Genomic DNA, 16,878 nt, shown 5'->3' on the forward strand with positions numbered 1-16,878 from the left:
TTGCCAGAAGGATGATATCCCGAAACTTGGAAAAAGCAGAAACATATATTAATAAGTAACGGGAAGGGGGGGCCCACAGGCAAATTATTAGAAAGACTAATAAAGCCAAGACTAGACTACACACAAAAAATATTGTTTGTCTTCAATCACAAAATTAATTGATCCAATTGATTTTTTTAATTGAAATGTCTTCAATCACAGAAATGATAGTATAAATTTAAAAAAAATAATTGAAAGTTAATTAAAAAAATTAATTGGTCCAATTAAAAGATTAATTGATACTATTAACTTTTGTGATTGATTTTTGTTTCGATTAAAGAATTTGTTGAATCAATTAAAATTTTAATTGAATATTTTGTAAAGCTCAATTTAGACTTTAATTGGAAAAATTTTCGTGACATTTTTTTCTTTGTATAGAAAGTTGATCTTACAGTGTAGGAAATGTGCAATGAAGATGAGCTCAATTCTTGTAGATAAATTTAAATTACCCATCATATATTTCTTTAAGTGTACGTCCCGTTGCTATAAAAAAGAACTCGTCTTCATATATCTTAAACATTTTCGCACCACTGATTATTGTGTGAAAATTTGTTTATTTTGTGATTAAGATTTATGCCAAAATCCGATTAAAAGGCGTTCCTCTAACATCTATGCCATATTCTGCTCTACAGCATCTCACCATGATTCTCTTCAGCATCTGCATTTTGGGCATGGGCATGGGCATAAGACATGCATGAGATCTTCTAATGCGACATTATGGCCATTGTTTTTTTGCTTCTGGCAAATTAGATGTCCTACTCTTCAAATTGCGTTTTTTTTTGTTTGTGGTTTGTTTGTCTTCTAATCTTAAAATGCCGGTTGTCTTGATACCTCTTCCCCTGACATCTGTCTTGCGGCCGTGTTCTTGTGGGAAAGAGAATTGGCGTTGTATGACCACATGTGCTAAAATAAAATGTCAAGTTGAAATTTTAATTTGATTTGATGGTCTACAAATTAACATGATCACAATCTCACATGAAAGATGCCCAAAACACGAAGGGTAAATGAAGATTTAGAATCTTTAAAATTTAAGCCAAAATCCAAAAGAGTAGAAAAAAGAAATTGAAATGTTGAAGTCTAAAGACACTTTAGAAGTACCCAGAAATTTATGATCTTTTCAAGGCGTTCCCTAGGCTTTTGGTAAATATTTAATTGTTGGCTGAAAATATGATTTTTTTTGCATTTAGCCTTTGCTTGGAATCAGGAAATATTTTTCAAATGTGGATTTATTGGTATATTGTGTATCTTATCGCTGATTTTGAGAATTTCTTCCTTTTTCGAAATGTGATGTAATTGCAGATCTGTCGTTGTCAAATTTTATGGATATTTAAATAGGTAGGGGGAAGCTTTTCTAACATCTGTGAGTAGATATTCTGTAGACTTTGGAAACATACTGTTCACTGCTCCCTTGTTAACAATAACAAATTAACAATTTTTGATCCGCTTTTGACTGCTTCCCTTGATCATTTCTCCAATATTTTTGTTTTACTTTTTCAAAAATCTTTAAATCTTTCTCTTGTCTCCATATTTAAGTAATTCGACTTAAAAATCGGTATCCTAACATGAAAGAAATATTTTTTGGACTAAGGCTTTAATAATTCGGAAAATTCTTCAAAATTAATGAAATTGTCTTTAAATTTGTCGACTTTTTGCATCTTGACTACAATGCACAAACTTGGATCGTCTCCAACGAATTTTACATGGCCTTGTCATAGAGCGGAAGTACTCCATTTTTGGATCGTTTGCATTGCTTTAGAAGTTGTGCTTTGGAAGTTCATTTGGGTGAAGAAATTTAAAAAACTAATATCCACAAAAATTTTTTCCAATTTCACTTTTTATTTTTATACCCTCCAACATAGGATTATTAACTTTAACATTCCATTTGTAACACATCGAAATATTGCTCTAAGACCCCATAAAGTATATATATTCTGGGTCGTGGTGAAATTCTGAGTCGATCTGAGCATGTCCGTCCGTTCGTCTGTTGAAATCACGGAAACTTCCAAACGAAACAAACTATCGACTTGAAACTTGCACTCAAAAAAAGTGAACTCTCTATTTCACTAAAGCCAATTTAACTTTCGTTTAGTTCATGGAATTATTACGTTTGGAGAAAGTTTCCTCTACTCAAATAATTTTTGTGTACGTTAGTTAAAGTAACTGAAACTGAGGAAAAAATATACATAAATGAAGGACATAGATTAACTAAATTTGTGTCTTCCACAAAATAGTTCAATATTTCTTTAAATTTGTAAATTTTACTACAAATGCGTTCATCATGAACTTCGTATGTCACTAAAGACATTCTTGCAATTTTGAACTCCAATTTTTTCCTTCAAACTACAAAATTTTCTTTAACAAGTGAAAAAACTTAATTATGTCTAATAAATTTTCTTGAATTTGTCGAAAAATATTTACCTATTTTTATGACATCGGCGTGATGCCAGCGTTTTTTATACTGTTTAGTTAAAATTTTCTAAAAATATTCAAAATTTTCTAAAATTAACCGAAATTTTTCTTCCTGGTGGGTTGACTGTTTTTTCAGTGTGGCACAAGTAGTTGTTATTGATGTAGGTCGCATGGTCGGATGATAATAGAGCCACCGTCGTGCAATGGTTAGCATGCCCGCCTGCATACACAAGGTCATGGATTCGATTCCTGCTTCGACCGAACACCAAAAAGTTTTTCAGCGGCGGATTATACCACCTCAGTTATGCTGGTGACATTTCTGAGGGTTTTCAAGCTTCTCTAAGTGGTTTCACTGCAATGCGGAACGCCGTTCGGACTCGGCTATAAAAAGGAGGTCCCTTGTCATTGAGCTTAACATGGAATCGGGCAGCACTCAGTGATAAGAGAGAAGTTCACCAATGTGGTATCACACTGAATAGTCTAAGTGAGCCTGATACATCGGGCTGCCACCTAACCTAACCTAGGTCGGATGATATTGCAAATGGGCCACATCGGTCCATAATTACATATAGCCCCCATATAAACCGACCCCCGATTTAGCAAATTTCATCCGATCCGGTTGAAATTTGCTACATGGTGTTAGTATATGGTCTCTAATGAACATGCAAAAATTGGTCCACATCGGTCAATAATTATATATAGCCCCCATATAAACCGATCGCCAGATTTGGCTTGCGGAACCTCAAAGAGAAGCAAATTTCATCTGATCCTGCTGAAATTTGGTACATGGTGTTGGTATATGGTCTCTAATGACCATGCAAAAATTGGTCCACATCGGTCCATAATTATATATAGCCCCCATATAAACCGATCCCCAGATTTGACCTCCGGAGCCGCTTGGAAGAGCACAATTCATCCGATTCGGTTGAAATTTGGTACGTGATGTTAGTATATGGTATCCAACAACCATGCAGGAATTGGTTCAAATTAGTCCATAATTATATATAGCTCCCATATAAACCGGCTATATCGGTCCTGGTTTTGATAGAGTTCCCATATAAATCGACCTCCCGATTTGGAGTCTTGGGCTTATAGAAATCGTAGTTTTTATCCAATTTGTCTGAAATTTGAAGTCTAGAGGTATTTTATGACCATAAAAAGGTGTGTCAAAAAATTGTGAGTATCGGTCCATGTGTTGGCATAGCCCACATATACTCGTAGACTGATCTCCCAATTTTATTTCTTGGGCTTCTAGAATCCGTAGTTTTTATTCAATTTACCTGAAATTAGAAATCTAGAGGTATTTTAGAACCATAAAAAGGTGTGCCAAAAATTGTGAGTATCGGTCCATGTTTTGGTATGGTCCCCATATAAACCGACCTCCCGATTTGGGTTCTTGGGCTTCTAGAATCCGCAGTTTTTGTTCAATTTACCTGAAATTAGAAATCTGGGGGTATTTTAGGGCCATAAAGAGGAGTGCCGAAAATGGTGAGTACCGGTCCATGTTTTGGTATGGTCCCCATATAAACCGACCTCACGATTTTACTTCTTGGGCTTCTAGAATCCGCAGTTTTTATCAAATTTGCCTGTAATTAGAAATCTAGAGGTATTTTTGGACCATAAAGAGGTGTGCCGAAAATGGTGAGTACCGGTCCATGTTTTGGTATGGTCCCCATATAAACCGATTTCCCGATTTGGGTTCTTGGGCTTATAGAAACCGTAGTTTTTATCCAATTTGTCTGAAATTGAAAATCTAGAGATATTTTCGGGCCATAAAGGGGTGTGCCGAAAATGGTGAGTACCGGTCCATGTTTTGGTATGGTCCCCATATAAACCGACCTCCCGATTTGGGTTCTTGGGCTTCTAGAATCCGCAGTTTTTATCAAATTTGCCTGAAATTAGAAATCTAGAGGTATTTTCAGACCATAAAGAGGTGTGCCGAAAATGGTGAGTACCGGTCCATGTTTTGGTATGGTCCCCATATAAACCGACCTCCCGATTTTACTTCTTGGGCTTCTAGAATCCGCAGTTGTTATCAAATTTGCCTGAAATTAGAAATCTAGAGGTATTTTTGGACCATAAAGAGGTGTGCTGAAAATGGTGAGTACCGGTCCATGTTTTGGTATGGTCCCCATATAAACCGACCTCCCGATTTGGGTTCTTGGGCTTATAGAAACCGTAGTTTTTATCCAATTTGTCTGAAATTGAAAATCTAGAGATATTTTCGGGCCATAAAGAGGTGTGCCGAAAATGGTGAGTATCGGTCCATATTTTGGTATAGCCCCCATATAGACAGATTTCCCTATTTTACTTTTTGTGTTTCTAGAATCCGCAGTTTTCATCCGATTTGCCTGAAATTGGAAATCTAGAGATATTTTCGGGCCATAAAGAGGTGTGCCGAAAACGGTGAGTATCGGTCCATATTTTAGTATAGCCCCCATAAGAACGATCTCCCGATTTAACTCCATGGGTTTCTAGAAAGCGTAGTTTTTATTCGAGTTGCCTGAAATTGTAAATATTCTGGTATTTTAGGCTCACAAAAAAGTGTATCGGATTAATTTTTTATAGGTCCATTTGGTAATGCCTCCATATAGACCGATTTCACTTCTTAAGGGTATCAAGAATGAAAATTGCTTGAACCCCAAGGTAAAATTTCCAGATTTTACTTCTCGTGTGAAAATCTACAGATTTAAGACATCAAATCAAGACGTTATTTTATAATTTTCTTACACACTTACAAGAGATGTTAATGATTCCTCTAAAACTCAAACAAAAATGGTTCTTATAAATCCAGAATCTGATATAGTCCTCATAGGTGAAATTTTTAAATTTATCTTCGGGAAGTGTACTGGTTGAACTGCTCTGTTTGATCTGTCCTCAAACCCCCCTGAAATTTCAAAGGAAACCCTAATATTTGATTCATGGTGGTGGGTATTTAAGATTCGGCCCGCCCGAACTTACTGCTGTTTATACTTGTTTTGCGTACGTTAGTTAAATTAACTAAACAAAGGGGAAAAGATTTTACACAAGCGAAGTATAAAGATTTACTAAATTCGTACTTCTCACAAAATAGTTCATTATTTCTTTATATTTGTAAATTTTACTACAAATGCGCCCATCTTGAACTTCGTATGACACTAACATAAAATCAACTAACGCTCCTAAGATCTGGCATTTCTGTTCAGATTGAGATAGAGCTCCCAAAAACTATATCTATGCCCCCTTTCATCAGGAGAACTTTTAAGACAGCACATGCAGCCTTACAATGATGAAGATTTATCTGGAGGATCCGTAGGACCATCGAGATTTTCAACAACCGTCACATCAGCCGCTTCAATCGAGTCATCAAGAATGTCCTCTTCAGAGATCTCGGTGACTCTCACAATAACCATAGGTTCAACTTTGGTGAGTTCTGAGGCAATAGAAACCTCCTCTCGCATACGGTGTCTATCCATGTCTTCAACTTTGGTATCTCCCTCGACTTCGCAAGAGGATCCGCTTACTTCTGATTCAGACAGAGGCTTGTCCATTTCTGAATCCTTTAGCTGATCGTTTTTATATACCTTCATTTGGATATAATGAAAGCCATAACATACACGGCCCTGGGACTTTGCTAGATGTGGCAAAGACTGAGTGTTCAATATAAACACTGCATGCCGTCTTGGTCCATCCACTTCATCCAAACGGCCAACCTTCCAATCAGCTGTTGGAAGATCTGGATTGCATCTTTTCAGTCTATTTAAAATAGATTCAGGGTCAGAAGGGTTTGCAGGTATCCACGCATGTACTCTAGGTCTAGCCGGTATATCTTTCTTCTCGACAACTCTAGAGCAGCTCCTTCCCAAACTTCACCAATTAGTATCAGAGCAGCTTTAAAACATTCTATAGACCTCTGGTCTTCAAATGCGACTAGCTTAAATCGTCCTTGATACCAACCAGCCCCTTGGTGTCGAGGATCTGGACCGGGAAACTTTTCCAGCATCTGTGAGTAGACGACAAACAGAGCATTCTCAATTTCCCCCCATTTTTGCTTTGGAACCATACCGTCCAATGCTCCTTTATTAATGATAGCCATCACAAGGCTGTCCTTAGCAACTGAGGCAAACGATCTTTGATCCCTTTTGGAGGATGGCAGCTCATCCGGTGATCGTTCCCTTTTGCCAGCCTCAAGAATTCCTTGAGCCCATTTTAAGGAATCGCTTTGTTTAGCCGACAGCGTGCTTGGGTCGACTGATCCTAATTTCTTTAGGATAAACAAAGCATTTCTGCGTTCCTTGAATCTCTTTCGTGAGGGATTACCTCCTTTTGATGTCGTTACCTTAGAAAAAGTACGACTTGTCAAAGTGTCGCCACCTGTCGACCCGTCTACAGGTCGACTAACTGGGCCTAACTCTTGGTCATTGCCCAAATTTATAACTCCAGTCGATACCCGTCCACTGGGCCCTGAAGTTAGCAACCCAGCGGATGACTTTGAATTTCGCTGCATGGTGGCTTAATATCCCACCACACTTGAAATTCTTAGTAGGTACCTATTACGATATTAATTTTCATAAATATGGAACTACGCTTTATTTCCCAAACCTATTTCAATGATACCCCACAAATGCTTTTCTTTACTAATTCAGTAGGGGTGGTTTAGGATATGATATAGTCGGCTCCGCCCGACTTTTTACTTTATTCACTTGTTGTATAGTCGAATCAACCAAAAACAACAACAACAAAAACCCAAACCACAAAAAGAACTCAATACAAATGACAAACAATAAAAACTTGGCAAAATTTTAAAGTAAAAATATTTTATTTATAATTTGTGAATTGAGAAAATTCAAATAAATATATATTTAAAAATTCTATATTCAAAGACATGTGTACAATTTAACAAAGAATATATTTGAGATCGTGTAAAGACTATGATATAAATATGAATAAATATATCATGCCTTTAAATGAAAATAAGCCAGAGGTGGGGTGAGGTGAGGTGAGGTTTGAGGGGGTTTAGATATCAAATGTCATAAAACAAATTCATTAACTTTGGATATTGGAAATAAAACAATAATAGTAAATAAATATCCTAAACTATGATTTTCAACAAATATATAGAAGACACAACCCTTTAATTAAAAAAGAAATCATTATAGTGTATATATTTATTTATTAACAAAATTATTTAAATAGAGGTACGTTTTTTTTCTCAAAAATATTTTACTTCCTTTTTTTGAATAAATCTCTTTTTATTTTCTTGATATATTTTTTCTAGATAATTTATTTCATTATTAGTACAAAAAGAGAATTTCTTTAAAAACAAAAATTAAATTTTGAAAATATTATGTTTAAGAAAAATATTGTAACATGTCCACGTTTTGTTTTTTCTATGAAACCTCTTTCAGTTTCAATTTCTTAACAAAAAAAAAGCTAATAAAGCAAGCAAAAGATTTTGTGTAGCGTATTTTCAATATTTGCTATATATTTCCATTATTTTTGTGCATATTTAATTTTTATTTTTTATTTTCAAAAATGTTCTCCCAGCAAGCATTAATATATAAATATATATATATTTAAGGTATTTTTTCTGTTTTTTTTTTTTTCTTTACTTGTTTTGTATATAATTTTTGTTTTATTTCTTTGGCTTATCTTACATTAATTTCATCTTCATCAACTACATTGTTTTCCATCAGACATTGATTTTTTCCTACATACATACATACAGTTTTACTATATAAATATTAAACATAAAATAAAATTATAATATATTTTATTTATAATTGTATACTTAAGTTATATATAAACAATATAATAATAGCAATAATAATAAACATGTTTTTTTAGCTTAAATTAAATAAAAACAAATGTACAAATGATACTATTTATATTTCTTTTCAATAGAGCTTAATTGAACTTTTTGTTAAATATTTCCTATTTTTTCTTTTTTTGTTAAGTACAGCATAGCAAGATTATTAAATAAAAATGAGTTCTTGGAGAGTTGGCAAGACAGATATGGAGATAATTTGAGGTTATTTGGATACCTTAAGATTTGGAAATATCTGTTTAATCCAGAACAAATTTGGGTTAAAATTAATCAGTGTTTTCCTATTACTGTTACCCACCCCTTAATCAATTACATGAGTGCAAAGTGAATTTATTATTCATATTAAAAAAAAACAAACATCAAAAACTCATTATTGAATTATTATTATTCAGAAACAAGAATTGTGATCAAGTCATAAATTTTTATAAAATTCATGCATATACTTTTACTATCACCATTTTGTAGTTTTTTTTTTTGTAGAATTTTTAATATTATTTCACAAATACTTCATAGAGAAATATTTACTAAAAAACGGAAATTGATTGAAACAAAATGATGGGTTAAGATGTTGCCTCCATTTCTATAGTTTACTTTGGCATACCAGCTTGGCATGTGTGCATGATTTATAGGACTCTACAAAAATTATACACATTCTATTACCTATAACTATTGCGATATTATATTAATCCACGAATTGATTTATGTAAATTGAAAGCAGTTTACAATTTCCCCAGACATCTCTTTTCAATTGCAATAGATTTGGTTTATGTGTGCAATAATTTAATTCTTCGCCAGAAAGTTATTCATAGCATATAACTTGAATTAAATCGAATTAACACTAAATCCAGAATTGATCTTGAGCATATAATGCATCGAGGGGATCTTGTTTCATTTGAAACTTTTGTCTGACTCTCAGTTTTAAATGTGTGCAAAAATATTTTAGACTTAACGTCAGAATAGTAAATGGAGATTACCCCAAATCAAGAATTGATCTTGAGTATCTAATATACTGAAAGACTTTTGTTTTGTCTAAAACGTTGGCATGATTTTCCGATTTCCATGAGGTCTTGATCTTTGAACGCAAGAAAAGATTTGGATAAATCAAAATTTCTCTGTTATTTTCTACTGTATGCAAGAGATTTTATTGAATTATTTTTTATTACTCAAAAAAATATACACTTTCTATTAGCACAACTATTGCGATATTATATTAACCCACGAATTGATCTATATAAAGTGAAAGCATTTTACAATTTCCCGAGGTATCTATTTTTAATTGCAATAGGTTTAGTTTATGTGTGCAGTAATTCTTTGCCAGAAAATTATTCATAGCACTTGAATTAAATCATATTAACACTAAACCAAGAATTGATCTTGAGTATCTAATGCACCGAAGGGATCTTGTTTCATTTGAAACCTTTGTCTAACTTCCAGTTTTACTTGTGTGCAAAAATTGTTTAAAGTTAAAGCCACAATAGTAATTTGAAAAATCTTTTGTTTTACCTAAACCGTTTCCGTGTGGGCAAGAGGTTTGGATCTTTGAACGCAAGAAAAGATTTGGATAAATCCAAATTTCTCTGTTATTTCCTACTGCATGCAAGAGGTTTTATTGCTCTTATTAAATTAATGCTATGCTATCTGCAATAAAAGAAAATTAGCAAAAGTTTAATAATTTTTTACTAAAATACGAAAATTGATTTTAATAAACTGAAAGCTTTTCACAACATCGCTTACTATCTCTTTTTTAGGTATTTGTTAGATATAAATATCATAGCAGTTATAATATAATGAAGTTATTTCACTTCATAAGCTTTTAGTAAAAAAAACACTCCTTAAGACAACAAAAATGGGCAAAATAAAAAGAAAACTTATTTGAAACTATTCAAGAGGCTTTGCAGCATATGCTGAATTTTACGGTATAATTTTTTCTTGCTTAGTTCTCTTGCTTTTGTGTCGTTAACATTGAACATTTAATCAGCTGGTAAAAAAATTGGGACATTAGAGGATTAAAATGAAAAATTATTTATTTACAGTAAAACCACTCAAACTTGACCACCTTAAAAATTGGACAATTTTCATGGGAGGTTTACTATATTATCACATTAAAATTAAACTCTCCTAAGTGGACAAAATCTTGTCCGTCTTGGGTGTCCACTTCGGAGTAATCTAAAAGTTTTATAAAATAGACTTTTTCATGTGGCCAATTTGGTGAATTCTTAATTCTTAAGATCTCTCAAAGATGATCCCAAAATTATATTTGAATTGTATTAATTTCGAAATTTATTCGCCTGCATTAACGAAGTTTCAATGATTTTCTTATAGTTCTATCTATCCGAATTTATTTTCTCTATGTGTGCAGTAAATAGCTGGAATTTTCGATAGAATCTTAGGTCATTGTTACACAAAAATTTTCTATGGAATAAAAGAAACCAACATAAACTGAATTAATACCAAATTAGGATTTGTTTTAGAGACATTGATATTCCTAAATAGGAAATTAAGTTCTTTAAAAATAACAGTCTAAATTGTAATGGAATTATTTTGAAACAAAAATTGATATAAATAAATTGATATATAGAGACTGTTTCACGTTTACTTTAATTTATGTTCGTGGTTCTGTTTCTCATGTGTGCGAAGATCTTTAAATAAAACTAGCTACACTCACAAAAAGAACAGCAAAATAATTTTATGGTTATTTTAGCCAGACTTTGGCTGTCTATTCATGCAGAAAACTCGTTCATAAAGAAGAATCTATGACCTACTCAGAAATGTTAGCATACACATAATATCAGAAATCTAACTGGAAAAAAGATTTGGTTTTCATTTTTCATAATTTAGAGAAATTTGTCTGTAAATTATAGCCCCTAGTTCCAATATTCGCAAATCCAAGAATTGTTTTTTCTTGTAACGAAAAATTCGAAATACTCCCAACCGTCAATTTAATTTCAATTTGAAATTCTCATTAATTACAAATATATAGCAAAGCTATAATTATATGTTTTGGGCAATTTTGCGATTTCGAATATCGGAACATAGGGTACAATTTTTTGTAAATATTGTGTTTCTTGAGTTTTATCTAAAAGCCGGTACCATTACAAACCTAAAAAATAATCACATTTAATTTTCCAATCGTTTTTAATGGTCCAGTTCTTTTAGGTACATTGCAAAATAAAAATGTGAAATTTTACCGGATCTTTTTGGCATTTTCAAACTTTTTATCACAGTGGCTTTATGATCGAAAATCCTTCCTTCTTAAGTTTTCCAAAATCTCATTTATAATTTATCATGTTTTTGATGTATTTACGATCGCCTTAAGCAGATATTCTTGACAACCCTACTCAATATATTATTTTTTCCCGTAACTTCAGTCACTGAGTATAGGAATTTATATTTAAATACGTCATCCTCTGCAACCCTATTCAAGGCATTACTTTTATCTCTCATCACCTCAGCAAATCTATCTCTCATTCTCTTCCAATCTCTCAATCTTTAACTCTTGCTTGTAACATATAAAGTTCTCTTAAGCCATGCTTTTATAATATGGGATTTTTTCATGGGATTTATAGGTTTTGCTCAACATGGAAATTTCAAGAAGCATTGAATTCTGCTCTTCTAGAAATCGGTTTATACGGTTAGTTATGGATTTTGTACGAAAAAAAGTGAGTAAAATTATTTAAATACTTATAAGACTGAGTGCGTGCATAAAAGTCTAGTAGATAGATGAGTGTGTTTTACATATATATGTATGTGTATGTGTGTGTTGGTTTGTGGGTGGATAACTGTTATATGGAGGAATGCCTCTTCTTTGTATATTGACATAAGGCAATGTTATGACATTAACCGATTTATCGTACAACAAAAATTATTGTTATTTTAAGGATATTTTGATTTTTCTTTAAACCTCTTAATGCCAACATTAACCTTTCATTATATTTTTTTCTTTTTTGTGTTGTTGTTTTTTGGTACATATGAGAATATTGAAATAAACTTAAGTATAACCCTCCCATGTTTATTTGTTTGTTTTGTGTTTCTTTAGCTAATTAAAAATAGATTTCTTGTATAGAGATTTAATGTGAATGATCATCATCCCCGGTTATAATTACATATTTTTGTAATATTTGCATATTACATTTTTGTTGTACACAGTCTGGGTTCTGAGGAGAAGAGTTACTCAGGCATTGAGCAATACTCGAATATTAGGTCCTAGTACTGCATGGACAAGGAAGAGCAGGAGGTGTAAGAAAGGGTATTTCACAAGCCATGATCATTGGTATTTAGAAAACTTCGACACACACGACTCACTTCGGGATTATTGTGATTGATTAACTGCATGTAGATCTGTTTGTGGAGCTGTAATTCATTGGTCATCTCTTGCAATTGCCGCAGTAAGGTATCTTTCTCTTTGAGCAGGGTCTTGACACGTTCCTCTACCTCACGGGAACGTACTTTAGCCTTCTCCCTGGATTTCCGGACTGCTATATTGTTGCGTTCACGCCTTCTGCGATACTCGTCGGTACCCTTATCCACATGTTTGAGAGAATTTTTACGATGGGCATGCATTTGTTTGCTGTGATGCTTAAGTAGGTGGGCGCCAGCAGCTAAATGAGGCAAATTTACGGCAGAATGATGAGCCAAAACATTGGCTGAGGTAAGAGTATTGAAATTTGAATTTTGTGATGAGGAATTACTAGAATTGCCACCATTGCCATTGGTATTTTGATAGGGATTATAGAGACCATTAGCCGATCCATTGGTTATAAAGGCAGCAGCGGCAGCGGCATTATTGACAACATTGTTTTCCTGCAGATGCCTACGATAATCGGGATCTATGGGCTCCTCCTTAATGGTTGAGGTGTCCGAGCCCACTGAGGAATTTTCATCACTGGAATTATTACTGTAGGCGGCACTGGAGTGTACAGCTTGGGGCATATAGGCCAAAGGATTACGGCCATACTGATGTTGTTGAGTACGCAAAGATTGTTGCTGTAGCTGATGTTGCTGTAGAACTTTTGCAGCTGCTGTCACCATACCATTGGGCGGTAGAGTGGCCGACAATACACCCGGTGAGGTAACCATATCACTGAATATCCCCAATGTTTCTTGATCTCGAAATTGATCATCGATCAAATGCTGTAAATCCAAAGAGATCTCCTGGGCCGTCAATTCATCCAAATCGGATTGTACACATTGTTGCAACATTTGTTTCTGCAACAAATTCACATTGTTGACATTGGCATTTAGGGAAGAGCTATTGTTGTTGTTATTATTCATAGCGGCAGCATGTTGCATTTGATGCATGGCATGCTGTTTAACCACCAAGCCATTACCCACCAAACCATTTTGTTGGGCATTTGGTTGTTGGGTATTATTGTTGTTGGCATCCTGCTGTTGTTGTTGTTGCTGCTGCTGATTGTTATTCTGGGCCGCCGACGACATGGCCGTTAGGGTAATTTGGCCTATAATCGTCTGCTGGGGAGGCGGTTGTTTCTTTAGATCGAGTTGTGTTAGAGTTTGTACGGTATCGTACATTTGTGGTGATTCCATGTTGAGCATTTTTAATTGAGCAAATGAAGGCAAAATTTTGACGGTTTTATATAGAGGATTTTACACTCTTAATGGGTTAAATATGATGATATAGAGTCTAAGATTTATTTTTGTTTTTTTTTTCCTTTTGGAATATCTTCGATTTTCTTCTTGGTAGTTAAACCATTTTAAGGCCTCTTGCAAGGAATTCTTCGGTGAGGCTTAAGCATTGAAGTTGTCATCAAACAAATTATTGTTGGAGATTTGGAGATTATAAATGCGTCAATTTTTCAGAAGTTATTATGAATTTTCAAAGAAAGTGATTCGTCCTTTTGAAAGTTTAGGCTGTTGGATTTATCTTTTGTGGTGAATAAACTTCTGGAAAATTCCACAAAATGTGGCTGATATATTTTGATGGGATGTATATGCTTCGTGAAAAGAAAAGAGAAGCTTCTCGAAAATTCTCCAAAATGTATCCAAATATTTTTCGAAGTCGTTTTTATTCGCTAAAAATGTTGTGGTGCTCTTCTTTGAATTTAGAGCTTGTGTTAGTTTCCAAAAATGGATTCCTTTCTCGGTAAGAAAATTTCTGGTAATTTTTTAATTATTATCAATATAGTCCCTTTTTAGGACAAGATCATAGATGACTTTAAGACTTGAATGTTTGCCGTAAAAGTTGAGGTATGCTTTTTTGGTAAGGCTGAATCGTTTATCCTTTTAATTTATAATAGCAACAAAGCAAATTTATATTTTTGTTTACACGAAATATTCGATTGTTCTCATATAATTGTTATTTTTAATGTCGAATATTTTATATGTGCTTTGAATTATCCTTCAGAGTCAGTTAAGTTTTCATATAAGTTTGAGTTGAAAATTTGATTTAATCCTTTGGGAGGTTTTTGCCACTGAACTTTTACTTTTTTTTCTTGAATCATGTAAAAGTCATTTTATTTTCTTTGATTTATATTTGATGTTAATTTTTTATTGTATATAAGTCTTTATAATTTTTTAGACTTTTGTATTTTTAAATCTTTAATAGAAACTGAAAGAAATAATTATTTAGTTAAGATTTTCAAATCTTTTTCCACATAATAAATATTTAGGTTTTTTATGCACTAAACTGTTTTTTTTAACTACGATAAAAATGTATTTAACTTTTTTTTGAAATTGGTAAACATTTATTGTTACACTCTATTTATTGTTTATTAAAACTTTTTTTTAAATTTGTAATTATTTTAATTTCTTACTGTTCACTTTGATATTTTTATAAAAAGTACATATCTTTTTAAAATCCATTATAATCCTTTAAATTGGTTTGATTTCCTTTTTTGTTTTGTTATCGAAGTAAATCACTAGTTATTTTTATTTTCCACAATTTTTTTCAGTTTTTAGTTCCACAAAAATGTATAATTTTTTCAAAAAAAATCCAATGTATATTAGTCAAAGACTTTTCGTTATAATTCTTTTCAAAAATGTTTTTGTTTTTTAGTCAGAGGTAAAAATTCTTTGGATTTGTTTTTTAGAATCTATTCACTTTAAATGTGTTATCCTTTTTGAAGACTGGTGGTGAAGTTCTTTTATGCAATAAAAAAAATATTTAAATATACGTTGGAAATTTTTGTTTAGATTTGTTTTTTTTTTTTTATTTTCAAAATAGTTATTCTTGATTTTTATCTTCTGTATCACACTTTGTTTACAAATTCTTCATAAAAATTTTCTCACTTTTTGTAAAAATGTATTATTTTTTTTTATTAAAATTTTATGTTTTCTTTTTTTTTCATAAGTGGGCATTCGGTAGTAGACCGCGTTTAACTTTTGCCGTACATTTGAATTTACTTTGATTTGTTGTAAATATATATCACCGTCGTCTCTGTCTGTCTGTCTTAATGCGACTGAAGTGTTTCACAAGTGATGCAACAGATTTTATATTATTTCGTCTTTTTCTTATGTGTGATTGTAAGTTTTTTTTCACTCTTCTTCTTTGGTTTCTCTATTGCTGCGCTGGGCTGCGCTGGGCTGCGCTGCTTTCTGCTTTTTCTTCAAATACGTTTTTCCTCCCGTTGCCGTTTACAAGAAGTGCGCGTCCGCATCCGTTTAGCTTTGGCGAGCATAGCTCTAACGGCTAGCGCAAAAAAAACTCAGCTACACCAACAACAATACAACAAACGAAGACAACAACGAGGGACGAGGTCTAGTATGACGAACCACCAAAACAAACGTACGAAGAGCAATCAAGTGAGTGCACTTTCGTGTAGTCTCCGTTATATGAGAGTTATTGTAGTTGTTGTTGCAATTACTATTATACTGTTATGTTACACGCCGAAATGTGTTGTGCTTTTTTTTTAGTCTTTTGGGGATTTATACCGTACTACCCGCCGTCAGTACTACCGCAATGTTGGACTATCAATGAATGAATGAATTATGCCTTCTTGGCTATGGCAGGCGTCCCCCAAAAAGATATAACAAACCCAAAATCCAAAACAAAAACCCCCAAAAAGAAAATGTAATAACACAAGAAGCAATGACGTTGTCGGCCTGTGCTGTAATGACGAAGATCTTCGTTGCTGTCTTTGTGGGCTACTTTAATGTAAACGGCAGCTCTCTTTAATTCTCACATTCCGTACACACTCTCCCATGAATGGTGGATCAAAAACAAACGACGACAATAATAACAACAACGGTATCTACCACGAACAAGTAAGGCAAAGAGCTTTAATTGCATTTATCCATACCATGGTTGTGTGAGTGTGAAGAGAGGTGTTTGCACAAAGCAAAACCAACAGCAAACCACTACAGCTGTTAATCCCCATGGTTTGTTTACCAAAAGAATTTCGTTTCTTTTACCGTTACACCTCTTACATGAGAGCCAGAGAGTAAACTCTATATTATTTATAATATAAATATTGAAGATTATTCGGAGATCTTGATGTAATTGAAAGGAAAATAGGAAATATAACCTGCAATAAAACTACAGTGAAGATTTTTTAATATATAATTGTGTTACCTCCGAAAGGTAACAATATTATTATTGCTTTGCTAAAAGTTTCCTTTGAAATTTGACGTTCTTATCATAAAACGCGCCTCTCATGTACATACACATA

At 33.2% G+C, this 16,878-nt stretch overlaps 1 protein-coding gene across 1 annotated transcript; it reads right to left on the bottom strand.

Annotated features, from left to right (window-relative positions):
* Window positions 1–7,215: 7,215 nt before the first annotated feature.
* slbo (CCAAT enhancer binding protein alpha slow border cells) lies at window positions 7,216–14,849 on the bottom strand. The gene has a single exon (XM_075310363.1). The coding sequence runs from the start codon at window positions 13,805–13,807 to the stop codon at window positions 12,506–12,508; it is 1,302 nt and encodes a 433-aa protein (XP_075166478.1). The 5' UTR covers window positions 13,808–14,849; the 3' UTR covers window positions 7,216–12,505.
* Window positions 14,850–16,878: the final 2,029 nt, after the last annotated feature.

This window comes from Haematobia irritans, chromosome 5 (genome assembly GCF_050003625.1).
Source record: "Haematobia irritans isolate KBUSLIRL chromosome 5, ASM5000362v1, whole genome shotgun sequence".
Classification (NCBI taxonomy): Eukaryota; Metazoa; Arthropoda; class Insecta; order Diptera; family Muscidae; genus Haematobia; species Haematobia irritans.